Source organism: Amphiura filiformis, chromosome 18 (assembly GCF_039555335.1).
Source record: "Amphiura filiformis chromosome 18, Afil_fr2py, whole genome shotgun sequence".
In the NCBI taxonomy this organism is placed as follows: domain Eukaryota; kingdom Metazoa; phylum Echinodermata; class Ophiuroidea; order Amphilepidida; family Amphiuridae; genus Amphiura; species Amphiura filiformis.
Genome location: NC_092645.1, coordinates 35,164,998 through 35,192,196, shown reverse-complemented (window position 1 = coordinate 35,192,196; position 27,199 = coordinate 35,164,998). Strand labels below are relative to the sequence as shown.

Genomic DNA, 27,199 nt, shown 5'->3' with positions numbered 1-27,199 from the left:
GCATTGTATTTAGGGACCGTTCACTTGTTGGGGGGCCTGATGCAAAAAGGGGGCCCTGAAAATTTTTGGTCCGCCTAAGGGGGGGGCCCCGGAAAAAAATGACAATTTTTCCTGGGAAAATTGAGTTATATGCTTTTCTATGGGGTTGACCGATAATTTTCATGTTGAAAAAGGGGGGCCCTGAAATTTTCGAGGTCTGTAAAGGGGGGCCCCAAAAAAAATGTTGCGCTAATTTTTTTTTGCATCAGGCCCCCCTTACAAGTGTTTGTGAACGGTCCCTTAGAGGTTTTTAAACCTCTAAATAAATAACTTTAAAAGTTGCTCGATTGGGTGAAAAGATTGCTATCACGGCATGGCGTTTTACAAGACATTCTGAAATCAAGTTATGATTTATTTTTTTGCACTTTACCAAATTTTAAGTTCTTCAGTTGCTATATTAAATTTGAAACTTCCTTAAAATGAACTATACACAAAAGGATTTATATTTGCACATTTTTATTTCTGTGGTAGCTGCATTGTACGCCAAAATAAAAAATTCCAATTTTACACTCATTGCCACAAGCTGGCCAGTGCTGATGAATTCCTACACCACACTTACTCATTACAGGGAAAGAAAGACAAAATTACATGAAACACAATGATCATTTTTTTCAAATTATATAAAAATATACCATCCCACAAACTGATGTGCATAACAAATCAAATTTTAACATTACTTTAAAAGATATTGTGATATACAGTAAGCCAAAAAATTATGGTACCAGTTACGTTCACCCCCTGTATATCCTAAACAAAGGCAGATATGTAATAATTGGAACCAACAGCCAATAGCTTCATCTTTTAGCTTGAATTTAAGACCTCATTCGTTGACATTGTTTAAAAAATAAAGACACAACGATCCAAAAACCCAAGGAAGATGCTAACTTAAAAGTTGCAGTTTGCCACATTACATGCCCTATTGATTTGTACACAAAGCGTTCGCGAACAAGATAACTAGTGCTGTGCTTTCATTGATTAGCATGAAAAACTAGCGTCGTGCTTTCATTGATTAGAACACAAAAGTGCAACTTTTTATTTCGCATCTTCATCAGGTTTTAGACTACCGTTTCTTTAATTCTCAACCAATTTCAACAAATAAGGTCTTGAATCAGAGCTAAATAGTACAGGCATCAGCATCTTGTTTTAATTTTGGCACATTTGTCTTTATTTAGGATATACGGGGGTGAACACAACTGGTACCTTAATTTTTTGGCTTACTGTATGTTATAATGTTACATATATTCAAAGGAGAACTGTTTAAAACCGGGTGGGGGAGGCGCTCTCACTGAAAATGGGTGATGGAAATGTGCACTGTGCAGCCACATTGACCAACTTTATTAACCCCATGAGCACTACCTGCCAATCTAACATTCTCTCTGATTGGTCAATTACATGATATCTTCATTTTAATCACCAATCAGAATGGAGCTTTGCAAATAATTCGCCCCAATTTTATTGTGGTGAAATTATTCTAACAATGTTGCTGATTGGTCCAATTGATAATGAAAACTTCTTTTTGACCAATAGGCAGGTAGTTCTCATGGGGTGAAACTCCCTCAACCAATTATCTCCCTTTTTAGATAAGCTCTCACCAAATGGCCCTTTTTTTCTCTAAAATTTTTTTTCCCACATATTAAAAAAAATATACTACATTTATATGCTAGTTGTGACATTTTGTTTAAAAATATGCCCAGGTTTAACTGAATGAACCCATTTATCAGGGACTTCTCTTCTAATGATGCCCCTTTCTTGACATAAAATCTCTTACTGAAAGACCCCTCGAGTAGTTGCTTGCATACCCCATCACTTCAAAAATTTGAGCATGTGTCAGAATGCCCCTGTGTCAGAAAATTTTATAGCTTCAGTCGCGTAACTAGACTTTCATATTTTGAGGTGGCAGCCTGGGAAAATCTCTGAGGGTCCAAATGGGGGTCAAAAAAGTGATCCTCCATTGAAGCATATATAAAGTGTCAAGTTCACTCATTTGGGGGCAAGGGTTCCCATCAGGGAGGGTGCATCTTCCCTGGGAGGGGCTCCCTCCTCTCATCCTCCCTAGTTATGCCACTGATTAGTTTAACGAAGAATACATTTTGCAAGCTCAAAAGAAACATGAGGGTGAATTTTTTAAAAGTTATTAATTTCCCATAGATTATCATTACAAAACATTTGGCAAAGAAATTGTGTCCAATATAAACCCAAAGAATACCGGAATAACAACACACATAACACATCAAAAAAGGTATAAAAGCAAACAAATCGGGCCGCAAGATCTTTGCATATAGTAGCCCATGTGTAACGCTACAGGAAACTCCATACATTTGATCTTCACTGATGGGGAACAAAAACAATTTTCCCTTGAAAATGAACTTCTGTATAAATGGGTTATTCCATTTAAAATCCACACTACCCCTGTAGAAGATTTTGGAAATATCTCCCACAGAGGGAGCATAAATTTCAAATGGAGGGAGGGTGAGTTTCAAATATAGCTGCTAATGTGCTCATTCCATTTGAAATTCATACTCCCCCTGTGGAAGATATTTCCAAAATCTTCCACAGGGGTAGTGTGGATTTTAAATGGAATAGCCAAATTTGTCTCTCTAATGCATCTCAGTCCATACAAATGGGCTATTCCAGTTGAAATCTATACACCCCCTATGAAAGACATGACCTTAATCTCCCACACAGGGGGTGTGGATTTCAAATGGAGACATCCATTCAAGTTACTCCATTTGAAATTCACACTCCCTGTGCAGAAGATTAAGGTCATGTCTTCCACAGGGGAGTATGAATTTCAATTGGAATAGCCCGATCGAATCAAAGAGATTAGAACCAAGGAGTTCCAACTCCGCTATGTTTGTGTGATGCTCACGGAGGGCAATATAATGAGCCTCTGGATTACTTCACCATGCTGCCAGTAAACTTCAATTGCCATGCTCCCGGTAAAGTTCTGTATGCGCAAACCTATAGTTTGATCAGCTCGTAATAGGCGGGAAATGTTAGGTTTTTATCACTACGCCGAAAAGTAGACCCACATTAAGAGTGGTATTAGTTGACCTGTCTGGTCAATATTTTGTGTGTTCAAGTAAGTAGACAAAGTATAGGATTTGAATTAATAATGTGATGCTTCTGGCGAGATGTCACAAGAAAAATCTGATAATAGAATATTTTAATATTAATCCGCGATGTTATAAGGCCTGCCGATTACGAGCTGATCAAAGTATATGTAACACTTAAGCTATTATTATCAAATTGATTTTATGGAGCAGTTATGCCAGGGAGTACATATAAGACTGGGATAACGACAGCTAAACCCAGCCATCGCATATTTGTGATATTACTGACTGGGTAAAAGCACACAACGGACTTGCACTCAGATGCCTCTTCAGCGTACATGGATGTTTCTTCAGCATACAATGGTGACCCCCACCATGGTACCAGGGCACTGGAGTGGAGCCAAAACAACAGCAGGAATCGTTTGGTAAAATCAAAAGGGAAAAGTTGGCACATATAACTTAGTTCAGGGGTGTGAGTGACCACAGATAAAAAAATCTGAAAAAGTCTGAAATTTGGAAAGCTCCTATACTTTTGTACAGAGGAAATGCAGAAAAAGAGATAAAAATCAAGATCAAAAAATCTGAATTCAAATTTTAATCTGAACTCTCACCCCTGTTAGTTCACCGGCTATATTTGTACAATATATCTCTGCATGTTCCTTTAAGACAATCTTGCAAGAATCTATTCACAGATAGGACTATTCCTGTTGAAATCCACACAGCCACCTTTGGAAGAGATGATCTAATAACCTAAGGGAATGTGAATATCAGATGTGGCTACCTGAATGGGTGACTCCATTTGAAAAATACACCCACTGTGTGGTCAATTACGGTCATGTTTTCCACAGAGGCATGGGGTATATGGATGTCAACTGGACTAGACTATTTGCTGCTTATGAATAGATCATGATGATTACAATATATACAGCCAATATAATCTGATGTAAAATATACTTTATAAACATTTATGCTCGATATTGTTGTCAACTGTCCTCTTCGATGTCCCAGTTGAAGTCGTCATCCTCACCCCAACCATCGTCGTTTCCTTCCTGAAATTGGGGGAAAAAAAGAAGAAAAAACGAAAAAGATTATTAACATGAGAAAGGCAATATAATGTGATACTTTGATTTGTCCAAATACAACACATGTGAGCACACCCTCTTGCACTGTGTGTCAATTGGGGACACTTGCCCAAAACTGCCAAAAGAAGACACACAATTCTCATGGAAGTCTTAAATCGTGCTAACACTTCCGTTTTTGTGTGTTTTCTTTTTCCTCACAATATATTCCCTACTCTTGGGGGGGGGGGGGTGAACATCAGAAGAATAGACACCCTTGGATTGTAACCACCAGAAACACAATTTGAGTTATTATCACCTTATCATGCACATACACCCCCACCCCGACAGACAAACACATACTCCAATACTATAAAAGTATGAGTGCATGAAAATTTCACAAAAGTGACATGTCATGGACAGCAAAAATGTCATGCTTGCCAATATTTCTTTTTCCTATAGGCCTTTAAAACAATGTATGAAATTTTTTGCCACACGGGTGTGTGGATTTCAAGGTATTGGAATAGCTCATTTTGGAGTAGATGACACTAAATGGGTTGACTACATTTGAAATATATGCCCTGCCAGTGTGGGAGATTAAGGTTATGTCTTCCACAGGGGGGTGTGTGGATTTTAAATGAAATTACCCAACAACAATACTAACCGTTACTGTTATGTCCTCTACTGCGAATGATAGAGATTCTGTTGAATCCAGTGCCACCAATTTACTGTCTTCGCTCTTCGTTGTCCCCAATTTGCTGCTTGAATCATTCTTTGACGTTTCAGACGCTGATGACTTCCCTCCTTTAAAGCTGACCGTTGGTTCCATATCGGCAAAAAAGTCTGGCTCCGGACTTAGCACTGCCGTAATGTCAGGCATATCATATTCTTTGCCTAATTCTGGAGTTTTTTTGATTTCTCGTTTAAGAGTTGTGGATTTCTGAGCTGTTTTTACACCAGTTTTTTTGCCCGTTTTTGCTCCTAAATCAGGCTGAGACTCAATTTTAGTTTTGTCAACTTCTTGTTTCTTTTTCGCACTTAATTTTAATTGCAAAGCACTTGTTTTCTTTTTACTGCCAGTTTTTGTATCCAACCAATCACTTCCACTATCATTCCAATTGTCATCAGCCGTGGACCAATCAGAAATCTCCTTACTTGCACTACTAGTCCTTGATTGGTCAACACGGACAGTTCCAGTCTCTAACCTCATTTCTGATTGGCTAGGTGTTACTAAGTGGTGAATACTGCTTGATTCTTCTTTCCCATGATCCATATCTTCCCAGTCGGACCAATCGGGTTTATCGCTGTCGCTATCCTCCTCCCAAGATGCTTGACTTGTCGCTTGACTCGAGATTGACACTTGAGAAGCTGCCCGACTTTCTTCTGATGGACTTGATAAAGACACTGGTGGTGGTGCGGTGGTGGGTAAATGATATTGTGACGAAGCTGCTGAATTCTGCTCTTCGGCATGTTCTTTTGCAAGATTAGCTAAGGTTACTGCAAGGAAAAGTGAAAATATGAACAAATCTAATACCAAGTACAACTTATAGGCATATTCTGGGGGTGGGGGGCAAGACTTCTTACAGACAATACTTGTTTGGGGTTCGTTTTAAAAGTCCATGCATGAACATGATATCCACCATTGAATACAAGTGCCACCCCTGAAATATACATACAAGCGGGAAAGCCAGAGATGGATTTTTCAGCACTGAAATGATTACCAAAGAGGGGTAAGGGAACCGTTCACAAACACTTGTTAGGGGGCCTGATGCAAAAAAATTTCATCATGAAAATTTTGTGGCCCCCCCTTTTCAGATCTCAAAAATTTCAGGGCCCCTGTTTTGGCATGAAAATTATGGGTCAACCCCATAGAAAAGCATATAAATGCAATTTTCCCAGGAAAATTTGTGGTCAATTTTTTCAGGCCCCCTCCCTTAGGAGGGTCAAAACTTTTAAGGGCCCCATTTTGTATCAGGCCCCCCAAATGGTACTGGAATGGTAAAATTTGCCAACATTGGCCTGAAAAGAATCAAATTTACATTATACTGTATAGTGAGATATTTTTTCCAAGATTTCAACTTTCTGAACAGTTTACAGGTTCTTTTATCCACGGCTTCAAACAGCTATGGGTCAAAACTATTTTCACTGGCTTTTAAATTCGCAGTCCTGGTATTAACTGTGAAAAGCACAGAACTAAAACTTCCCAAAAATGAATGTGCTATTCCAGTTGAAATCCATTCACCCCCCATGGAAGACATGACCTTAATCTTCCACACAGGGAGTGTGAATTTCAAATGGGGTTACCTAAATAGGTGATTCCATTTGAAATCTACACCCCCTGTGTGAGAGATCAAGGTCATATCTTCCATAGGGTCAATATGGATTTCAACTGGAATATCCCAATACTTACATGTCCCCATCTGTAAAGCTCTCTTCCTTTCCCTCTCACGTTTCCTCTCCTCGTTCTTTATTCTCATCTCCTCTCTTCTTTGTTCCCTCTCTTCCTTTATTCTTTCTCTTTCCTCCTTCTGTCTCTCCCTCTCTTGTTTCCTAAACTCCGAGCTCACATCTCCGTTATTATCGACAACACCTGATGTCATGACTTCTGAACCAGTGATCTCTGACCCCTTGACCTCTGACACTTTGGTAAGTGGTAGTGACGGAGGCAATGGTGATTTGTCCATCATGGGTATGGTGATGACGCCGCTGACTGCCATCACTGATGACACATGGCCGGCTTTGTGTAGTGGACTTTCTTGTTGCTTGGGAAACTGAAAATAAAGTCAGGTTATTATTAGAACATTGTAACCAAGAAAACATGATGGGTTTCAAACTTACATTTTTTTAAATACCAAAGAATGTAAAGAAGCTACAGCGAATCCGGACTCTGTATACATGTAGCAGCATTCTTAACGCTGATGTAACTCGCCCATATTTCCAAAATAGTGTGCCTTTTAAGGCGATTTAATACCCCGATTTTCATCAGTACCCATCTTCTTTTTTTTGTTGCAAATTTATAAAGTATATAAATATGTTCATCATCTCATGTCCTGAACTTATAAAATATCTCTACATAAAAAGTGGTTTTAAACCATTTTAGAAAATCATTTTAGCCCTATATATTTTTTTGTTTACTGTATCCTGGTAACTGAGATGTGTGTTTCATAACAAACTATAATTTATTCTATTGAACATGTTCAAGTAGAATACATGAATATAATACATTAAAGCCTTTGTTATACTATCTATAGAAATATACTCACTGATTATAACAGGCCACGCGTTTTGAACTCGCCACCCAAAAATGGTGGTTTTGTTACGCTTTTCCAAATCGAGACTCGTTCAAATTGTTATATCTCTGCTTAAACAAAAGGTATTGTAGTGTGTTTGGTGTAATTTTGTAGCTAATTGAGTGCCCTAACAGACCTCCAAAGGAGAATTGTTTATCAGCTAAGATAGTGGAGTTATAGTTATTTGAGTTCAGAATGGCCGAGGTGGTTGTTGAGGCGGTGGCGGTTGAGGCGGTGGCGGTATGTGCAAAGTCTATGGGAAATAAAGATTTTGTGTGTGCACATTGAATCAACTGATCATATCTTTGCATCCATATGGGCTACAGACATGGTTAAGAGCTCTTTTGAAAGATTATTAATTCTGCTAATTGTTTTTAATCATTTTGAACACTATGATTGGTTTAGTCTATAAAATACAAACTTTTATGTACAAAACTACTCGTTTTCATATTAAACACTGTAGTAAGTGATGCGGATATCTTCAAAATCTAAAAGTTGCTGTAAATTTTTAATTACTTACCCTATCATAGTCAAAATATACATTTTCTGAGAGGAAATTCGATGAGGAATCTAAATATGGACTTACTTTTTCTGTATGGGTTAGGGGTAAAATGTTTCAGTTCAAAATATGTTGAATTGTAAAAAAAATTGAACATATTTTGGGACACCCTGTATTCCGAGATTACCAAACAGCTGTGATTTTTTTTTTCCGAAGTCAGTAGGCTCCCCCTAATCTCTAACCAAATCAATGTTTTTTACTTTCAGTTTATAACTGCAAGTTAGTAATAAGCAATGCATTAAGTGACCCATTTTTTATTTGGAATTATTTTATTCCACCCTGTATAACTTCAAGGTCACCCTGTACAATGAGTTGAAATGTGTATATTTAAATTGCCTTTGCCTTCAGCTTTCTAAAAATGTATACTTTTGCTAGTTTAGGGTTGATAGTTGTGGAGATATTCTAATTTGAAACTTGATTGGTGTAAAAATTCATAATATTTGTGATGTAACGCTAAGGGTGGCGAGTTCAAAACACACAGCCAACACTGAATAAATTAAATAGGCCTAAATAATCTCTTCCACATAGACAATTTAATACCACACCATGTATGTATCTTCTATAATATGTTGTTAGGAAAAGAGATTAAAAAAGGCTATAAGGTCATCAAAGGTCAGGTTATAGGTCAATTGGTTCAGGTCAAATTCAGGCATCAATTTTGAATACATGTGATAATCTGTGATATCATACATGTCATAATGAGGCATCAATTTTGATATTTTGTCTGTTACTGGATATATAATGGAAATGTGTGAGGTGGATATACTAAAATACCTTGGGATGTAAATGGTGAGTACAATTAAGATTGCCTAGTTGAGTTGGATTGGGCAAATAAATATAAAATAGTTACCAAAATCACAAAAATGAAGCTTACGGAAAACTACCTAATATGGTGGTATAGGTGACAAAAAATACAATCTTTTTCAACATTGCTGTAGTGTGGTTGTGGTAACCTGTTACCTATGGCTTAATTAAGTTTCAGTGACATAGTGTTGCAAGTTCAAAATACAAAATATAGCTCGACATTGAAAAATAGAAGCATTTTAACGGTTCATTTTTGATAGTTGTGGAGCACCAAGTTCATGAAGTCATAAAAGAAATCAGGGACCACTTATTCCCATTTTACATATCAACATTATTTCCCTAATGTGTTAGCAACACATATCCAAAATTTTAACGAAATCCGTTGATAGTAAGCTTTCCAAAATGAAGTGAATTTAAATCATCAGTGATGTACCTCCTTTTGGCTTCTATCTTCAAAAGCATGTAAGCTACATTGATACCGATGCCACCAATAAAGCGAGAAGATTTGCCCTTCATTTTGCATACCACTTTGTCCAATTTTTTTTGTAATTTCTTCACAAAATGCAAAAAAAAATCAATGGGTGTAGTACCCCCTTAAGTGAAGGAGCAAAATCAAATGACAATTGGCATTTGGAAAGTTACAGTATACATGCAGTGTGCCTTCAATTTGAAGTAATCCCATGTGGGTGTCGAATGCACACAAGCTTCAAATTTTGTTTCACAAATTCAAATATTTCACATATATGTAAATTTTCCTGATTATATTTGGAATCAGCATGAAATACGCATTATAATGAGTACACACAAGCCCAGTATTGGTTCAGTGCTTCTTGAGACAGCTCTTGATATTTTGAGAAATTATCTCAAAACTTGAGACTTTTTATGTTGAATGTTTACCATTTAAAATCCACACTCCCTCTGTGGAAGATTTTGGAAATATTTGAATAATATATCAATATATATTTGATTTTCAAATGGAATTAACACATTAGCAGCTCCAGTTCAATTCCATACACCTCTACAAAAGATTCAAACTGAATCTTCTACAGAGGGAGAATGAGTTTCAAATGGAGCTGCCTAAAGTGTTCATTCCATTTGAGATTCCTCTCCCCTGTGGAAGATATTTCCAAAATCTTCCACAGGGGAGTGTGGATTTATATACAATAGCCCAATGACACACAGACACACACCCCAGCATACGCACAAACCAACATACCTTTGGTCTACCTTCAATGAAGTACCGTATTCGCTCACCGCCAACGACAGTACTGGCTCCTAGGATGGGGACTAAATCGGCTAGCGCCCTCAAACTAGCGGTCACTATGTCATCGTTGCCGTCTTTTAACCCAAGAAGCAGCTGCAAAAATGATTAATACATTAATGTTAACTATGGGGTGAAATAACTAAACTGAATCAGTACAATACGTATCCAGCAAACACAAAGCGTTTTACAGAAAATGTTTACATGTCGGGTTATATATCGTCACCCTACTACGATAATTGCCCAAGTCATTTTTGTGTAAATGTGAGTACAAAGTACAAAATATGGTTCAAGCATGCATTTAAACATATTCGCCAATATTTGCACAAGAACACATGATAATGAGATACAGGAAAGGAACAATCAGAAATAATTATTATTAACCATATTTACTACTTTGTTCTCAAAATTACAAAAAATGACTTGGGGAAATAATCGTAGTAGGGCGATGATGTAAGAGTATAAAACGTTTTAACAACATGGAGAAAACATTTTTGAAAAACTTGATGAAAAATATTCTAACATAATTTTATAAAGTGTTGACAAAATATTTTGCGGATTTTGCAAAACTGTTTGCCAACAAATATTTTGCAATAACATTTTGACACCATTTTAAAAATGTTATTGTAGTCAATTTTTGGAATTATTATGTTACACCCTACACAGCATACACCATGTGTGCCATTTATATCTTAGTTACAACACGGTATCACACCACCCTTATGATTCAGTGCGAAGTGTATTCCGTAATCGTAGCTAACAAATAATAATAATAATAATTTTGACCTGTGTATATTTGTAATAACTAACACAAATCCTATGGGTTCGGTGGGACCGTCAATATTGGTGTCATCATCAGACCAGATCAGAGAGAGACAAAATAAAGTTTTTAGATCTGAACTATCTCAAATAAAATATACCAAGATCTATTTGATGGCATCATAAAAGTTTGGAGGAAAGAAGTGATGAGTATTGATAATATAAACCATTTGCATAGATAACAAATGTAGCGGGCAAATAAAGGAAAGTTTCCTAAAGAAAAAGAAACCAAAAATTAAGGCATTAAAAATAAAATCCCTGCCATGGGTGCAACATGGCCAAAATGTGGTTGACCCACGGAATTAAAACCAGAGAACCAGGACTCGACCGCCATCTTGATACAGGCATGGAGCAAAAATTGGGGGTATTCGGTTTCCCTCGGAATGCGCTCGAGGCATTCGTTGTCATGCAAGCGACATGGATGATGGGCGCATTTGAGAGACGCACTTGATGCGACAGGCACCTTGAGTACCAAGACGCTTCAGACGAGGCGCAGAATATTTTCGTTCGTCTCCGCAAGCACCGTCGGCAAGGACCCAAATACCCCCAATTTTCTCCCCATAGCTGACGGCTCGATTGTACGTGGCGGTATAGGGAGTCCCGGTTCTCCAAAACCAAGAGATCAGATTATGGGATCAGATTACTAGCTGATAGAGGGCAGGAATCAATGCCAGAGGACAGTGCCTGCCAGGGTCAGACATTGGTTAAGTGAAAATGACCAATTTTACTACATGTATACATCTCCTACCTGTGGTAAAATGACTTTCTTTAGTTTCTCCTCATTAAAAAGATCGGCATAGTATGTAAACTGTTGTAGCAGGACGTTGCGTACGTGTAGCTCACGAGACGGGAAGACTTTACCTAGCACCGGGATAACGTGTCGCTTGAAGAGCTCCAATGGGATAAGAGGATTCACCTGGTCTGGTAGGAACTCTTGGTGGCGCTTGTGACTAAGATCTGAAAATGATTTTTGCGAAATATAATTTTATTGACAATTTGGAATAGCTGCTGATTATCCACTATGCCTCAGTGGTAGTAGATTTTTATACTTTTTTCTCATGTTCAGTGGCGGCACCATGGGGTGGCGGCACCATGGAGGGGGAGAACTCTTGCCCCCCTTGTTCCCCCCCTAGTAAAACCGAAAATTACAAAAATGTCCACTTTTTCGGCAATTTTGCGCAAATTTTTTTGATTGTGCCCCCCCCCTGAAATTCACTTTGCCCCCTCAATGCCCCCTGAAAAAAATTCCTGGTGCCGCCACTGCTCATGTTATAGACCAACTGAATTAATAAAGCTAGTGTCTTGAGACAGTTTGACTTCAGCACAACTTTCAATGTGCCCATGTCTTCGGATCACACACTGAATGTTCCAAATAACAAACACATGTCAAAACAGGTTAGCATGGACACAACTGCACAAAATCATTCCACCAGATTCTGGTTCCCGAGTCCGACACAAAATTTGCCCTGGAGTTTCTCAGACGTCACAGAGAACATTGACAACTGAGACAGTCTGTATAGCCCCAAGCCACTTCTCATCATAATCATGGTTGTTTGATGTAATATAAAACTGTGTCATTTTTAAGTAAAGTTGAACAATGATGGCGCTATTTATCTTAAATCTTGTTTGCATCTTTACAAGGGGTAGACACCCGTATACTGGTATTAGAACATCAGAAACAATACTTCCAAAGGCAAGGAAGTTTTCAAAAAACTTTCATGAAATGTAAGGAATAAGTCATATCATTTGGCTAATTTAAATTTAAATATGTGTAAATAGCGCTCTCAATTTGCGCACAAATTTACAATTCATAGAATAAAAATTTAAATAAAACAGCAGAAAAAGATGAATAATTTGATAAAGAAACGAAAATCTATTTTTAAAATTGCTTTTTTTTAGAAAAATCAATAAATGATCACATCAAATGACCGTGAATCTTACCCAAGGCTAAATCTTACCTCTACATGGTACTAACAGATGTGGAAATAAATGACTAACAGCCATGGGCTCTGCCATCACAAAACTATTGAGTAGTAAAGGAGCCAGGCGAGATGCCACAAGTAGCTTTGGTAGTCTGTGAAGTCGAGACGCCAACCCTTCAAAGAAGGCATTCTTCTGAGACTCCGACTTTAGAGTTAGGTTTTTCGTAAAGTTGGTGATCTCCAGGAAGTCATTTCTGTGAATTGGAAGATAGTGAGTTTCAAATGTTTGTTTCTAAAATGATCAACATTTTCCACATAAATACCCTTCTTTAAAATGATTGTCAGGGGAGCACGGTGGCCAAGCGGAACAGTCATTCATAATCAGAAGGTTGCGGTTCGAGCCCGGCGATGCAATCGTAATTTGCCCTTAAGGCACTTTATCTTCATTGCTATTCCCACCCAGGTGTATAAATGGGTACCAACATTCTGAAATGCTGAGAAGGTAACAGACTCGCTGTGGAGGAGATGTTGCAATTCCCCCATAGCAACATTTCACTGTGGAGTCTGGCCTAATTGCTAACGAAAGAGAGAAAGTTAGGCTCCTTTACCATTTTTTAAAATGATTTATTGATAACATTAAAATTACATATACTGGGTGTCCCAAAAAAAGGTTACATGTAGATTTTTGAAAATAATCTAAGTTAATGTTAACAAATATAAATGTCCTTCATCTATGTACGGTCTATTAGTACCCCTATGAATGTCAAGTTCACAACATACTTAGTCCGCATTCCACACATTCCTGAGCAAGCTCTTTACATGACATTATGCATCAAGGCTCATTATACCACCGTCACAGATACCGTGCATTTGGCGGGGCACTTGAGTAGGCCCAGTGGATAGTTTCACAATACTTCAGGGGTCATATTTTTGCAAACAAAAGTCTTAAGCTTCCCTGATTTAACCGAGTTATTGAAAGTTGAAGTGAGGAATTTTGTGTACATTCAGTTCTATAATGGTACCATAAAGGATAATGGGATACTCCCTTCAGCTGCTGTGGGAATAGCCCATTTTGGAGCAGACAACACTGATTGGGTGGCTCCATTTGAAATTCACACCCCTGTGTGGAAGATTAAGGTCATGTCTTCCATAGGGGGTGTATGGATTACAACTGGAATAACCCATTGTGGAGCAGACAACACATACTGAATGGATGGCTCCATTTGAAATTCACACCCCTGTGTGGAAGGTTAAGGTCATGTCTTTCATAGAGGGTGTATGGATTGCAACTGGAATAACCCATTGTGGAGCAGACAACACTGATTGGGTGTGGCTCCATTTGAAATTCACACCCCCTATATAGACAAGGCGGTTCTCGAACCACGAGTCTCGCCTGCTTTTGCAACCGCATGCTTTTGATTACTTTCAGTAGAAGTAAATGAATTTCATAACCGCCTGCTTTGTGATTACTTTTGATAGAAGTAAATGAACCTGCAACAACCCATGGTGAACCGAAATGACCTTCCAAAATTTGGCTCTAAATGTTGCCCACAAAGTTTCATGGCAATAGGACAGTTTTGACTCATTTGACCTCAGATGACCCCTGGTGATCCCGAAATGATCTCCCAAAAATTTGGCTTTAAATGTTGCCTGTACCCACCAAGTTTCATGCCCATACGACAGTTTTTACTAATTTGACCTCAGATGACCCCTGGTGACCCCGAAATGATCTTCAAAAATGTGGCTTGAAATGTTGACTGTACCCACCAAGTTTCATGCCCATACGACAGTTTTTACTAATTTGACCTCGGATGACCCCTGAAACCCCCGCAATAAAGATTCAAAACGGTAGCGCGTCGTGTCATGCCCATATGACAGTTATTACTAATTTGACCTCAGATCGCCCCCTGGTGACCCCGAAATGATCTTCCAAAAATTTGGCTTTAATTGTTGACTGTACACACCAAGTTTCATGCCTATACAACAGTTATTACTAATTTGACCTCTGGTGACCTCGAAATGACCTTCCAAAAATTTGGCTTTAAATGTTGACTGTACCCACCAAGTTTCATGCCCATACGACAGTTTTGACTAATTTGACCTCAGATGACCTCTGGTGACCTCGAAATGACCCTCCAAAAATTTGGCTTTAAATGTTGACTGTACCCACCAAGTTTCATGCCCATACGACAATTTTTACTAATTTGACCTCAGATGACCCCTGGTGACCTCAAAATGACCTTCCAAAAATTTGGCTTTAAATGTTGACTGTACCCACCAAGTTTCATGCCCATACAACAGTTTTACTAATTTGACCTCGGATGACCTCTGGTGACCTCGAAATGACCTTCCAAAAATTTGGCTTTAAATGTTGACTGTACCCACCAAGTTTCATGCCCATACGACAGTTTTTACTAATTTGACCTCAGATGACCTCTGGTGACCTCGAAATGACCTTCCAAAAATTTGGCTTTAAATGTTGACTGTATCCACCAGGTTTCATACCCATACGACAGTTTTACTAATTTGACCTAAGATGACCCCTGGATGACCTCAGTGACCTTGAACCACTAACCAATACAAACTGGTTCTGTCTCGGGTCAAGGTGCACCCACCCACCAAGTTTGAGGAATGTGCGACTCCTAGTCTCCGAGAAAATAGGCGGAAGGCAAACTTTAACCAAAACACACACACACACGCACGCACCCCCACACATACATACACACATACGGAAAAGTGATTATATAGTCTCCTGCCTTATCAGGCGAGACAAAAATGAATGTCATGTCTTCCATAGGGGGTGTTTGGATTTCAACTGGAATAACCCATTTTGGAGCAGACGACACTGATTGGGTGGCTCTATTTGAAATTCACACCCCCTGAGTGGAAGATTAAGGTCATGCCTTCCATAGGGGGTGTATGGATTGCAACTGGAATAGCCCAACTTGTACTAAAGGGCAAGTTAATCAAAAGTTAAACATGAGCCCTGTTTACTTACTTGAACAGTTTATCTGCCATAAGTATGCTAAGCTTTGGCCTCCTGGTAGGATCAGGGTCAACAAACTCTTCAATGCTCACTTCAAATGTATCTGTCATCTCACCTACGATAGGAAACACAAATAAATGCACAATAAAAATATACACCACAAGATGTTCCATGTTTGACATTAATATAGTCATGTTTATGCTTCAAGACAAAATATATGACCCAATCTGATCAATTCAGGCCAAAGTCAGAAATTTTGAAAATTCAGTTACTACTATTACTAACTTGCTCAATATTTACAATTACTGATGGTGAATCCCCAGGTCTCTTCTATTTTCTTATGTTATTGTTATTGGTTTTTCTCCTCAATTGTTTGTTTATATCTCAGTTTCATTATTCGAATCCCTGCCTGCTACGCCACACAACCTTGGACAAGGCACTTTACCTCACCTCACTGATATTATGAGAGACGCTGCGTCACAGTTGCACCCAGTAGGCAGCTGAAAAAATTGTTGCAAGTGCGCTGCACGAAGTACATGTTTTAACATCACAAAAATGTATTTTTATTTTTGTACCATTTTTATCTGTCACTTAAGATACCTGGGGCCACTTGTATTTTAAGTTGTATATCACCTGCTTACAAAGACTGTCAAGAAGTACCCAAAGCAAGTATTTTTCATTTGTGTAAAATCAGGCCGCGACAAATCGCCTGTCCGATAGCCCGGGGCAATCACATTTTTTGTCGGGCAATTAAAACTCTGAAGAGCTGTGCCCGATCGGGCAAGTCTGAATTTAAACCAATTAAAGCTTGATGATTTAAAATAGAATATTTCTGTCCAACTTGGCGTGTTCACAGAAGTAAAAAAACAGTCAAAACAAAGTAGAAAACTTCTTGAAACGGAACTCAAATTTCGCTAGGCACTCGTATCCCACACCAGACTTGCAAACATATATGCTAATGAACATCATGGCATTATGTGACGTATTAGAAGTTTGGCCAATTATAGAACCTGTTTCGTGCAAATATCATGACGTCAATGATGTCAGCTGGCCATGTATTTGCATATGAGTGAGATTGAGATTAGTGGTTGGCGAAATACGTAAATTGCTGTGACTTTACTGACAAAATTTCACATAAAATACACATTAGAAACAAACAGTTAGTGAAATAAATGAATAAAATGTTAATTTTTTATAGTGCATATTTCATGAATACTCATTTATTTATCAACTTAACTGAGAAAAATATCGGATTTCCGTAAGAATGAAACTGCCAAATTCGGCACACTTACGGTACTATGCACTGCACTGCATGATGAGTACGGTATGTAACTTTGTTGACAATTGTTGCCGGGAATATGGGTTAATTTCGGGCAATTTCGGGCAACCAATTTTTGAATATTGCCTGCCCGATCGGGCAAGCTAAAAAATAAAAATTGTCGCGGCCTGTGTAAAATGGACCCAAAGCAAGTACTATGCGATTGTTTTCCTACCCAAAGCAAGTTTCTTACTGTTATGAGTCACAATGAACACACAGAAAACCGTGGTAGCGATCAGTCAAAAGGCCTGAAGAAAGACCAATGAAAAAGCACATGTTCTGAGGAGTATTTGAGTACAATTTCACGAAATATTTTACTTTCATTTCAACTGATTTTTTGTTGGCATCTTGGTGCTGACTTCAGCTACCTTTTTCAAGTAACATCTGTGCAATTTACGTACCCTTTTTACCATTTTGATACCCTAAACAAGATACATGTACTCACGATCGCGCCCGGCTTTAGTGAAAAGAACCCTGTTTCACTTGTATTTGTCTGTGGGTGATATACAATTTGAAATACAAGTGCCCTCCCCCTGGTTAAGTTATTATGCTTAATTACTTACCAAGATCACTGAGATACTCTAGCATATTTTGTGCCAGCACTCCAAATGCGTATCGTCCCTAGCATGGCCATAGGAGGCGCTGTTGACGTTAAACTCTCCTCTTTCTCCTCTGGTGGTATGCATTGGGCATTGCGTAGTGGTTTGCTCTGCTTAAGGAACTGAGGAAAAAATTATACAAATTCCTACTGTTTCAAAGTTTTGGATACAGTATAAGGGGAAATGTTTGTGGTTTAATTTTAGTGCAATATGTAGTATTTTATAACTGGGAATAGAATTAGAAAAGAAACCACAAAACTGTTCAGAAGAAGTTAAAATCACACACAAAAAAATAACCCAGCGAAAATAAATTGTTTTACAATAGATAACATGGAAATCTGTGTCACTGATAAACTTCTGCACATTAACATGAAAGGCATGTGGCTATATTTGATATGATTTTTGTGAGTCATTCTAAATATGAAAATTTTGATTTCTGTTTACAAGATTGGAGCAGAATACCTTCCAATAATCACTGAAACTGTGACTGAGAGCATTCACACATCATGAAAATGTACAATGTATTATACTTTATTAACCTTGTTATAGAGGGCAAATTATTACTTGCTTCTGTTGTTGTTGTGGTCAACAACAAACAATTCAGTTATTTTTACAGGGCTTGAAAAATGTTTTAACATTAAAATTAAAATTCCCTGGGAAGCAAGCTAAATTTCACACAATTTATAGCATGTTTTACAGTACAAAAAGACACATTTTCCCTCCAAATACCAGAATTTCCCTCCAAACACCAACATTTCTTGTGAAGGAGCTTCCCAAATTCCCCACTTTTACAAGCGATGATTCAGTATTTAATTCCTTTTTTATAAATTCACAGCCATCACTACTGTAGTCATGATATGCAAGGCAGACACAGCAAAGTGTTGGTGCTGAACCATACAGCGTGTTTATGCCATTCTAAATAGGTACATCAATCAAAGATGTTCTCTGTCTTCACTATAAGTTGATCCATTCCTTAATTTCCTTTACAGCTAATGGGCTATTCCAGTTGAAATCCATGATACACCCCTATGGGAGACATGACCTTAACCTCTCACACTGGGAGTGTAGATTTCAAATAAAGTCACCCGTTCCAATAAACCCATTTGAAATTCACGCTCTGCGTGGGAGATTAAGGTCAAAATTTCAACTGGAATAGCCAAGTCAAGACTATAGCACTGTTCATACAACATCAGAAAGAGGATTTTTGAGGCTAGTGATCTTGAGAACACATAGGATCTTACTTGGACTGTTGCATCTTCAAATTTACAGAGATGCTCCATCCCACCAAGTCTCCACCCTCCATCTTGACTGCTGACATAGATGGATGACATACATACATTGTTGTGAGATGCTCCACCCTAAAAGAGAACAAAAACATAAAACATTGAGTACATACATAACAGAGATCTCCCATGCCACCGAGTCGCCATCCTCCATCTTGATTGCAAACAGAAGGAAGAAATTTGATTATGATAGTCAAATGTGATGGCTAATGGCTGTGATCACAGATTCTATAGTCCACTGCTTTTTTTTCAAACATGACAGCTGATGAGCTGATGTAGCTTTGTAAGATATGTGATTCAGAAAGTAAAAACCTTCGTCCAGGGCCTAGATTTCGACGAGAATCACAGAATCGATTCTCGTAAGATTCAGTTGCGAGAATCAACTTCTCTTGTTGTATCATACAGTAAGTGCAGTGACTATGATGGATTTTGATTCTCGCAAACCAAGATGAAATCTAGGCCATGATTGCAGCCTTGAAATAAGAAAAAACATCCCAGGACCCTTGTCTTTGAAATTTGAAAACCCGAGTTGAAAACGTGATTGGAAACTAAAATGAAAGTGTACTCAGGGAGCTGGACGTGTTATGTAATGTATGTCATATATGTGAACCAGATTTTCCAGTGGCGCAACAAAACTAGGATTTTCTGCTTTTGCTTGGTTCAATTTTTATGGGTCATGCGGAACCGTATCTTAGGAAATTTGTGGGTCCACCACACATACTTTCACAGGTATCTGACGCAAGGACCCGTCTTAATTCGAACGCTGCTCAGACAGTGAAGTAAGTGACTTATAAAATAAGTTACCTGTATCTGTTACAAGTTTTACTGTTTTTAGATGCCAACTTCGACTGAACCAAGTACCACACTTGACTTTAAACTGGTCCCCCTGCCCCCACCCCCACTGGCTACTGAAGGGTATATGAAGGGAAAATGACAAATAGGGTGTATTCTTTTTTTAGATGTATTTTGAACTACTAGCTACATTACAATTAGAGATTTATCTGGACTTAGTGGCCCCTGCTTCACTCAAAATCTTGGTGAACCAGGGGCCACATTTTTGCCAAAGTTCCCCTGGTTCAAGCTCTCTTATTTTTACCCTTGATCTGGAGGCGAGGCATAGCATAACATCAAACACTGACTACAGTTCATTTATTTGTAATCTTTTAATATCAATCTTATCTTACCCTTTCATGTAAGAAGCTGAGTGCTTCAACTACATTGTATAAACCAGCGCAAATTTCTTCAGGCGTGAGATTGTCTATCACCAGATCCAATGGTTTGACTTGCTCTGTGATAAGGAACGTCCCATCTACATTCTCACAAGAGGCGAAGAATTTCAGAATGGTTGGATGCCGTAAGATCTTCAGTTGCTGTAGAGTAAAGAAACAAAACCTAGTTAATAAAAAAATTATAAAAAAATAAATGTAGATATTCATATATACAGTACATGTAGCGCTTTATGCCGTAAACAGCCTCAAAGCGCTTTACATTTATTCCGCCGTCATTAGAATATGTCGGAACCATGTTTGCAGCCTACAAGTGGCGCAGGGTCCTTCAGTACAACGACTGTGATTACCCCTAACAGCTTTCCATTGCACCTGGGTGGGGTGAGGCAAGCGAGGCAAAGCGCCTTGCCCAAAGGCGCAACACGGTGGTGGGACGGGGAATCGACCCCACGCACGTCGAGCAAGCTTACACCCATCGAATGTGTGTCATCAGCCCTCAGATCGCCCTCAGACACACACATACAGGCATAGAGTTCTGCAGTACATAGCATGTTTTGTTGACATTTTGTGTAATGTTTACATCCATGACAGTTCTAATACCATCATCAGACAACTCAAATTCAAAGGATGTCAGTTGGCAATCTTAAGGGGTACTACACCCCTGTGGTAAATTTGTGACTATTTTTGCATTTTTCTCAAAAATAATAACACACTGGTAACAAAAGTTATGTATATTATTGGGGCAAGGAATCCAATTACTACACTGAATTTTCAGTGACTCAAGACAAGCGGTTCAGTATAATATGATAGGAAATGAGGTACATCCTAGCTGTACCTTATTTCTTATCATAAGTAACGAACCGCTTATCTTGGGTCACTGAAATTCCAGTGTAGTAATTGGATTCCTTGCGCCTCTAATATACCTAACTTTTGTTACCACTGTGTTATTAGTTTTTGAGAAAAATGCAAAAATAGACACAAATTTATCGAGGAGTGTAGTACCCCTTAATGTTATGCAATCAAGTTTACAACACTATCACTCTTACAATGAGCAAAAAGTCACTCAGGTATGCAATTCAAGGACCAATATTGATTACCTGAAGTGGCCTACTGCAAATGACCAGATATAACCTTTCACATTTTCATGTTATTTTGCAATAACAAAACCATGTTTTCCTTGATTTTGGTATGAAATTGAGCAAATAGAATTAATTGTCATGTCAATTTGGAGTTATTAGGGGCAACTAAAACTGATATAAGGTAAGTTTTATATGTTTGGAATCTGTATTGCCTTGCCTATTCTGAAGGAATTATTGCCATGTAAACAAACCATCCCTTGGCCAGGCAATATGGACATGGTGTACAGCTATTCAGTACACTGTTTTCCATGGGTGACTGTAGGAACCCATGGATTCGATCCATGTAGAGCAAGCTCTCGGATTATGAGTCCAAGGCCGTAACCTTAAGGTAATACACAATTTTAAAGTGTTGCGATTTGGTAGTTCACAACATCTTGCGAATGGTAGTGAGTTTCGCAAAATTGCATTGCCCATTTCCTTGCGGCGTGTAGAAGAATTCAAATATCACAGAAATGCTTTTATAGGTCCTGTGGTTCTTGAGTTATGTTGTAAAGAGGGCTAAAACAACAACACTTTTGTAAAATGTACATAACTCATTAACAACAATAAATTAAGCAAGTTTTCAAAGTATATGATTTGGAGGATGAAGTTTTGCAAAACATCAAAGTGTTATTTTTCACTAATATATTGATTTAGACAATAAAAATCGATTTTTTGGCTGCTTCGACCAACAATACCCTGTCTACCCTTAATGTAAACATATTCAATGCGAGTGCTTTAATTGCTATGGTTTTTCGGTCGGACAGCGGTGCAATTTTTTGCACCGGGGGTATGTTGAAATTTGGATGAAAGTTATTTTGATGAGTTAACTGTATCTTTTGAGCAAGATTTGCCTATTTTGGACAGTCTAAAATTTAGCTGCAGTGTAATTTTAGCAACATTTTTGATGCAATCGCCTAATGTGATCGGCTGTGTTTACATTTGAACTTCTAATATTGCTTTACACTGTGTCATGCTTCAGCAAATCCGACTAGATTTTGAATGCATTGGTCTCTAGCCTAGAATGTGAAGCTATCGGTGAGCATATTCTTGGCTAGACCTCTCGAGCAAAACAGCCCTACCTAGTACCTACACATATGTAGGGGAGATTGGGGTAAGTTGGAACGCGGGGTAAGTTGAAACATTGTATTTTTTTCTGACACAAAAAATTAATTTGGTAAAATACTGGCACCTTGTAATAGGTATTAGTAAAGGTCATCCATCAAATTAGCAACAGCACTAGATGCCCCACCAGTGTTGGCTTGGGAAAGGAATATCTGTTTTTTGACTTACTGACTAATTTTTATACCCCTCAGAAAAGATGTGTTATCTCCATGTTGTTTGAAGATTCAGGGATTATTTTTGAGTGTCATAAGCACTAGTAGTAAGTCCCAGAATAATGTTAAATAAAAGTTTTATTGTATTTCTTATTTTGTGTAATGAACTTTGAAATGTAAAAATAGGCATCGGGGTTAGTTGAAACTTTTGAGGTGGGGTTAGTTGAGACATGAAAATCGCATAGAAAAATATGGTTAAAAATTGGACTTTTTAAAAATTTGTAACATTGTTCACCATTGCTTCAATATTGTGTTAATATGGTTAAAAAGCAATAATACAATCAAAAAGTGCACACAGAAAGTAAATTTTATAATATTTTAGGCTTCTCATATTTTGGTCCATGGTGACACTCGTCACCTTGTGTCCAAAGTATTGACCCGCACTCCCACATATTTATTTATTCATTTTTTTACACTGATTGTATGTTAAAGGGTGCCTTCAAGGGAAGTATAACCCTAACAACAAAATAATAATTATTTTGAAATTTTTACAAGCCGTGTTTCAACTAACCCCACCCTATGACATGTTTCAACTTACCCCAGGGGTGGGGTTAGTTGAAACACTTTTTTTCAAATTTTCAAATTGGATTATATGAATAATCATAAGCAGGTCCAATAAAGTTTAGGGCTGTATTTGTAGCATGTATGTATATGTTTAAATACTGATATGGTTAGTGTTTCTTGAAAGTAATCGGTTTTGCGTTAAAAGACGATTTTGTGAAAAATGTTTCAACTAACCCCAATCTCCCTACTGAAATGATCAAGGGCAGTGGCAGTGCAGGGGAATATTGTCACATGTTCATGATGTTGGCAATTTTCAAATAGAAGTTTTTTTAAATCATTTTCTGGCAGTTTACAAATGCTCCATTTTGATGCAAATGGTCAACCGGCAACCCCATCAAATTCAAAATCAGACAACTGGTTACCAAATTATGAGCAATTTATCAATGGCTACAAACAACAAGTATTGAAATTATTAGTTTCCCGTCACCCGCCCGTACCACCTTTTCAATTTGACCAAAACTTTCATCATTTTTGATTTTGATGCAAACTTTATTTTATTTGTAATTTTTTTTTGTATCAAACAAAAAGAAAACTAATTAGCAAAAGACAAGGTGGTTGGCAGTTTTGGGAGTAGGCGTCCGCAACAGACAGAGGTGTTGGTCACTACCTTTGCTCACCATTTCCTCACACTTACCCGAGCCGCATTTTCCAGATGGTATTCTTTGCGAGTTTGAGCTGCTTCCTGTTCATGCTGTTTTTTGTGTACAAAAACTGACACTCGCGATCCGTCCTTTCGCTGAGCCGGATGAATCGTCCAATCTTTTTGGGACGGAGTCGGGAGTGGATCTTCTAACTTACACCCTTGTAGGACGCTGGTCTCTGCGCCCATATCTTGGCTTGTTTTTCACAGTTGTGATGATGTTTTGTTGATTAAATACGCGTCAATTTGTACACACCTACACAGATTTATGATGAGGTCATGTAAATCGCCATTTTGAACTGCCGGTCGGGTGATGTATTTTCCCACGTTAGCAGAGGAGCACCAAAGAGCTCACCAAAGATAAAGTGCAGGATAGGACAGGAGCTTTGCTGGAGCATGGCTGGAGAGGGCAATCCCTAATTAACAAATATTATTAACCAAAGATAAAGTGCAGGATAGGACAAGAGCTTTGCTGGAGAGGGCAATCCGTAATTAGCAAATATTATTAACCATGTGCCGCATTCTTATTAAAATTGGCCATTGTGTTATTAATTCACATTCATTATTCATATGTTATGGGTAGCACTTTACAAAATAGTCAAAATTGCCCTGTGCACTGTTACCATGGTTACTTTTTAGCCCCAGCCCCCAAATACCATGTTTTGGAGCTTTTTGGACCAAAATATGGTAATTGCAAAATTTGGTGCGCTTCGCGCGCACTGGCCATTTGCATAGCCAAATTTACCTTCATTTTGGGCTGATGATATAGGGCCTAATCTGAAATTGAAAATTCTTCGCGCGCAAATGTGAGGTCGGAACAAAATAATTATGCTCGTCACCTCTAACCGCCGCCACTATTGATCTTATATAGTTGGCGATGGCCCCTATTTTGTAAACCCAAACATGGCCAATATTTTGCACATGCCTTCCTCATGGTGAGTTTGGGGCCTCCTAGTTTTGGCCTGGCCCAGGGCCCAAAAAAACTTCCGGCCCTGACTTTACACCACCACGCGTATAGGGCAAGTCAAACTTATAGTCTTTAAAAAAATAGTAGGCAGAGGTGGGAATCGAAACTCGGTACCTCAGTAAAGCAAGTTGTACCACGAAAGTAAGTATCTGCTGTGAACGAAATTCAAATTTCACGATATCTTAACGAATTAATCTGCAAGAAATTTTTTGTAGGCCTACATAAAGCATTTTGTACCCAGAGGTTTCCAGTGATAAAATCTCAACTTTTCTGAGAAAAAGTGGGAGGACGATGCTGTTGATCATAGGCTAATAATATTATCATGATTATTAGAATAATATTAGACCATCTAACTTCAAAATGGCAATTTGTTTCAGAAAAGTTATTTCACCCCCCCCCCCCATGTCTAGAAATCTATCCGTCACCACTGCTCTATTCTATAATGACAGATAAATCATAAATTCAGTCATCACCCATCTCACATGTGATCAGTAGGCCTATATATCATTCAACCAATGAACTCCCTCCTCTCATGGAAGAAAGAGATAAGAAGGAACCACAACGACTTCGATCGGCAGTTTTAATCCGCTTATCTATTGACGCATGAAAAGAAAAGCTATCAATGGTACTTCCTTTCATGTATGATCCATTTACCGCGATCGATGCTTGGCGAAATCATTACTGGAAAAAACTATAACAAACCCACCCACGAACAAACAAACGCTACTCGGGAGTAAGATTCTGGAATTTCACTGATGCTCTGAACATGTATAGTAGCTTTGTTTTAGGATCTACAGTCAAACTGTTTTCTTGATCGTGTTGTGTAGAAAATGTCCTTTAACACATCGAAAAGGTCATCAAAATCGGCCGTTTTTTTGCCGAGTTTCATCTTTATCAAATAATGTAAGATTTTGGTGACTTTTTCGATGAAAAATAGAAACCTGTTTAATTTAATAGCTTATATGTGTATAATCGTAACTAGCTAACTCGTTTCAGTGCCAAAGATTGCCAACTCTGAGAAAAAAGTCATCAAAGTTCGGGAAAATTGGGCAAAATGGAAGAAAGAGATGTAGGCCATCAATGACCGATGATCACGTCACCAGAGAAAATCCTATAGGGTGCTTGCACGGAAGGTCATTAGTTCAAATCACGCTTCAGAAGATATGCAAATACATGGAGTACAATACCAATCACCTATTTAACGCAGGGTATTGATCAAAGTAAATCCTCATGAATAACAATGTCAATGAAATGTCGGTAAAGGGAGTGGACAAAGTGAATGCGTTCGTTGTGGTTCCTTCTTATCTCTTTCTTCCATGCTCCTCTCAAGCACACTTGCCGATTCACTCATTTACCTCTTATACCTTCAAACTTCATTCGATCGATCGATCAATCAATCAATCAATCAATCAATCAATCAATCAATCAATCAATCAATCAATCAATCAATCATGAATTCTTGAGTATTTCCTAGTAAAGTACTATGTCATTGATAGTATTTACCAATAATACCAATTTTTTCCACCCGGTTAGTTGTGCCACACACACAATATTAGCATTCCAAGGTGACTTGTCAATGCAATTTTGTTAAACATGATCTTCATCCATGGCGTTGTCTTTTTAAAGGCAGTTCTTGTTTGGTAAAGATTAGGGGCGTATCCAGTAGTACTTAAGGAGCCTGGGGATCCCCAAAGACATTTTTCATAAAATGGGGACGGCAAAAAGCAGACTACATATATTGGCATTTTTGCTTGACAAAACCAAGTGAATTTTTACTCACTATCACTACAATATTTTGTCCATAGGCGTAGATCCGGGGGGGGGTGATCGCGCGCAATTATACCATAAACTTATTTTGTCGCCAAAAGGTGCTGGATTGACTATACTTTTTTCCAACTCCACCCCCCTCAATGTCAAAAAAAATCTACGCCACTGATTTTGTCCTTCACATCGGAGGACTTCATTAGGGCCTATGACTGATATTCATCTGATCCACTTTCCCGATCAGAAATTTTAGATATCAGTTGATGAAGTAACCGGTTTCCGGTGCTATATTAGTCTCCTGTTTAGCGGATCGAATATATTCGTGGCTATATTACGATGTAAATGACGAAATACATATTAGTGAGTTAATTTAAATTTACTTGACTTACTGTCACCCGGTCAAGCACAAAAAATGACAATTTGCAGTGGCGTAACTTACGCCCCCCGATTTGAACCCTTTCCCCTGCTTCACCCCCCAATGAATGAAAAAGGTATTAGGCCTACTTCTGAGAGTTATTATTATTATTTGGTCATTTTAACCTGAAAACCATTTTGTGCGAGCTTTGCGCGCATTTAGTCCACTTTTGTACCA

At 38.2% G+C, this 27,199-nt stretch overlaps 1 protein-coding gene across 1 annotated transcript; it reads right to left on the bottom strand.

Moving 5' to 3' along the window:
• Nucleotides 1-3,722: 3,722 nt before the first annotated feature.
• Nucleotides 3,723-24,175, bottom strand: LOC140140157 (protein-associating with the carboxyl-terminal domain of ezrin-like). Its single transcript, XM_072162016.1, is given in 13 exon segments — nucleotides 3,723-4,141; nucleotides 4,815-5,647; nucleotides 6,561-6,921; nucleotides 10,020-10,160; nucleotides 11,632-11,840; nucleotides 12,842-13,059; nucleotides 15,804-15,906; nucleotides 17,673-17,726; nucleotides 17,729-17,743; nucleotides 17,746-17,830; nucleotides 18,950-19,066; nucleotides 20,176-20,361; nucleotides 23,871-24,175. Coding segments are annotated over 13 exon segments (2,583 nt in total). The 5' UTR covers nucleotides 24,066-24,175; the 3' UTR covers nucleotides 3,723-4,075.
• Nucleotides 24,176-27,199: the final 3,024 nt, after the last annotated feature.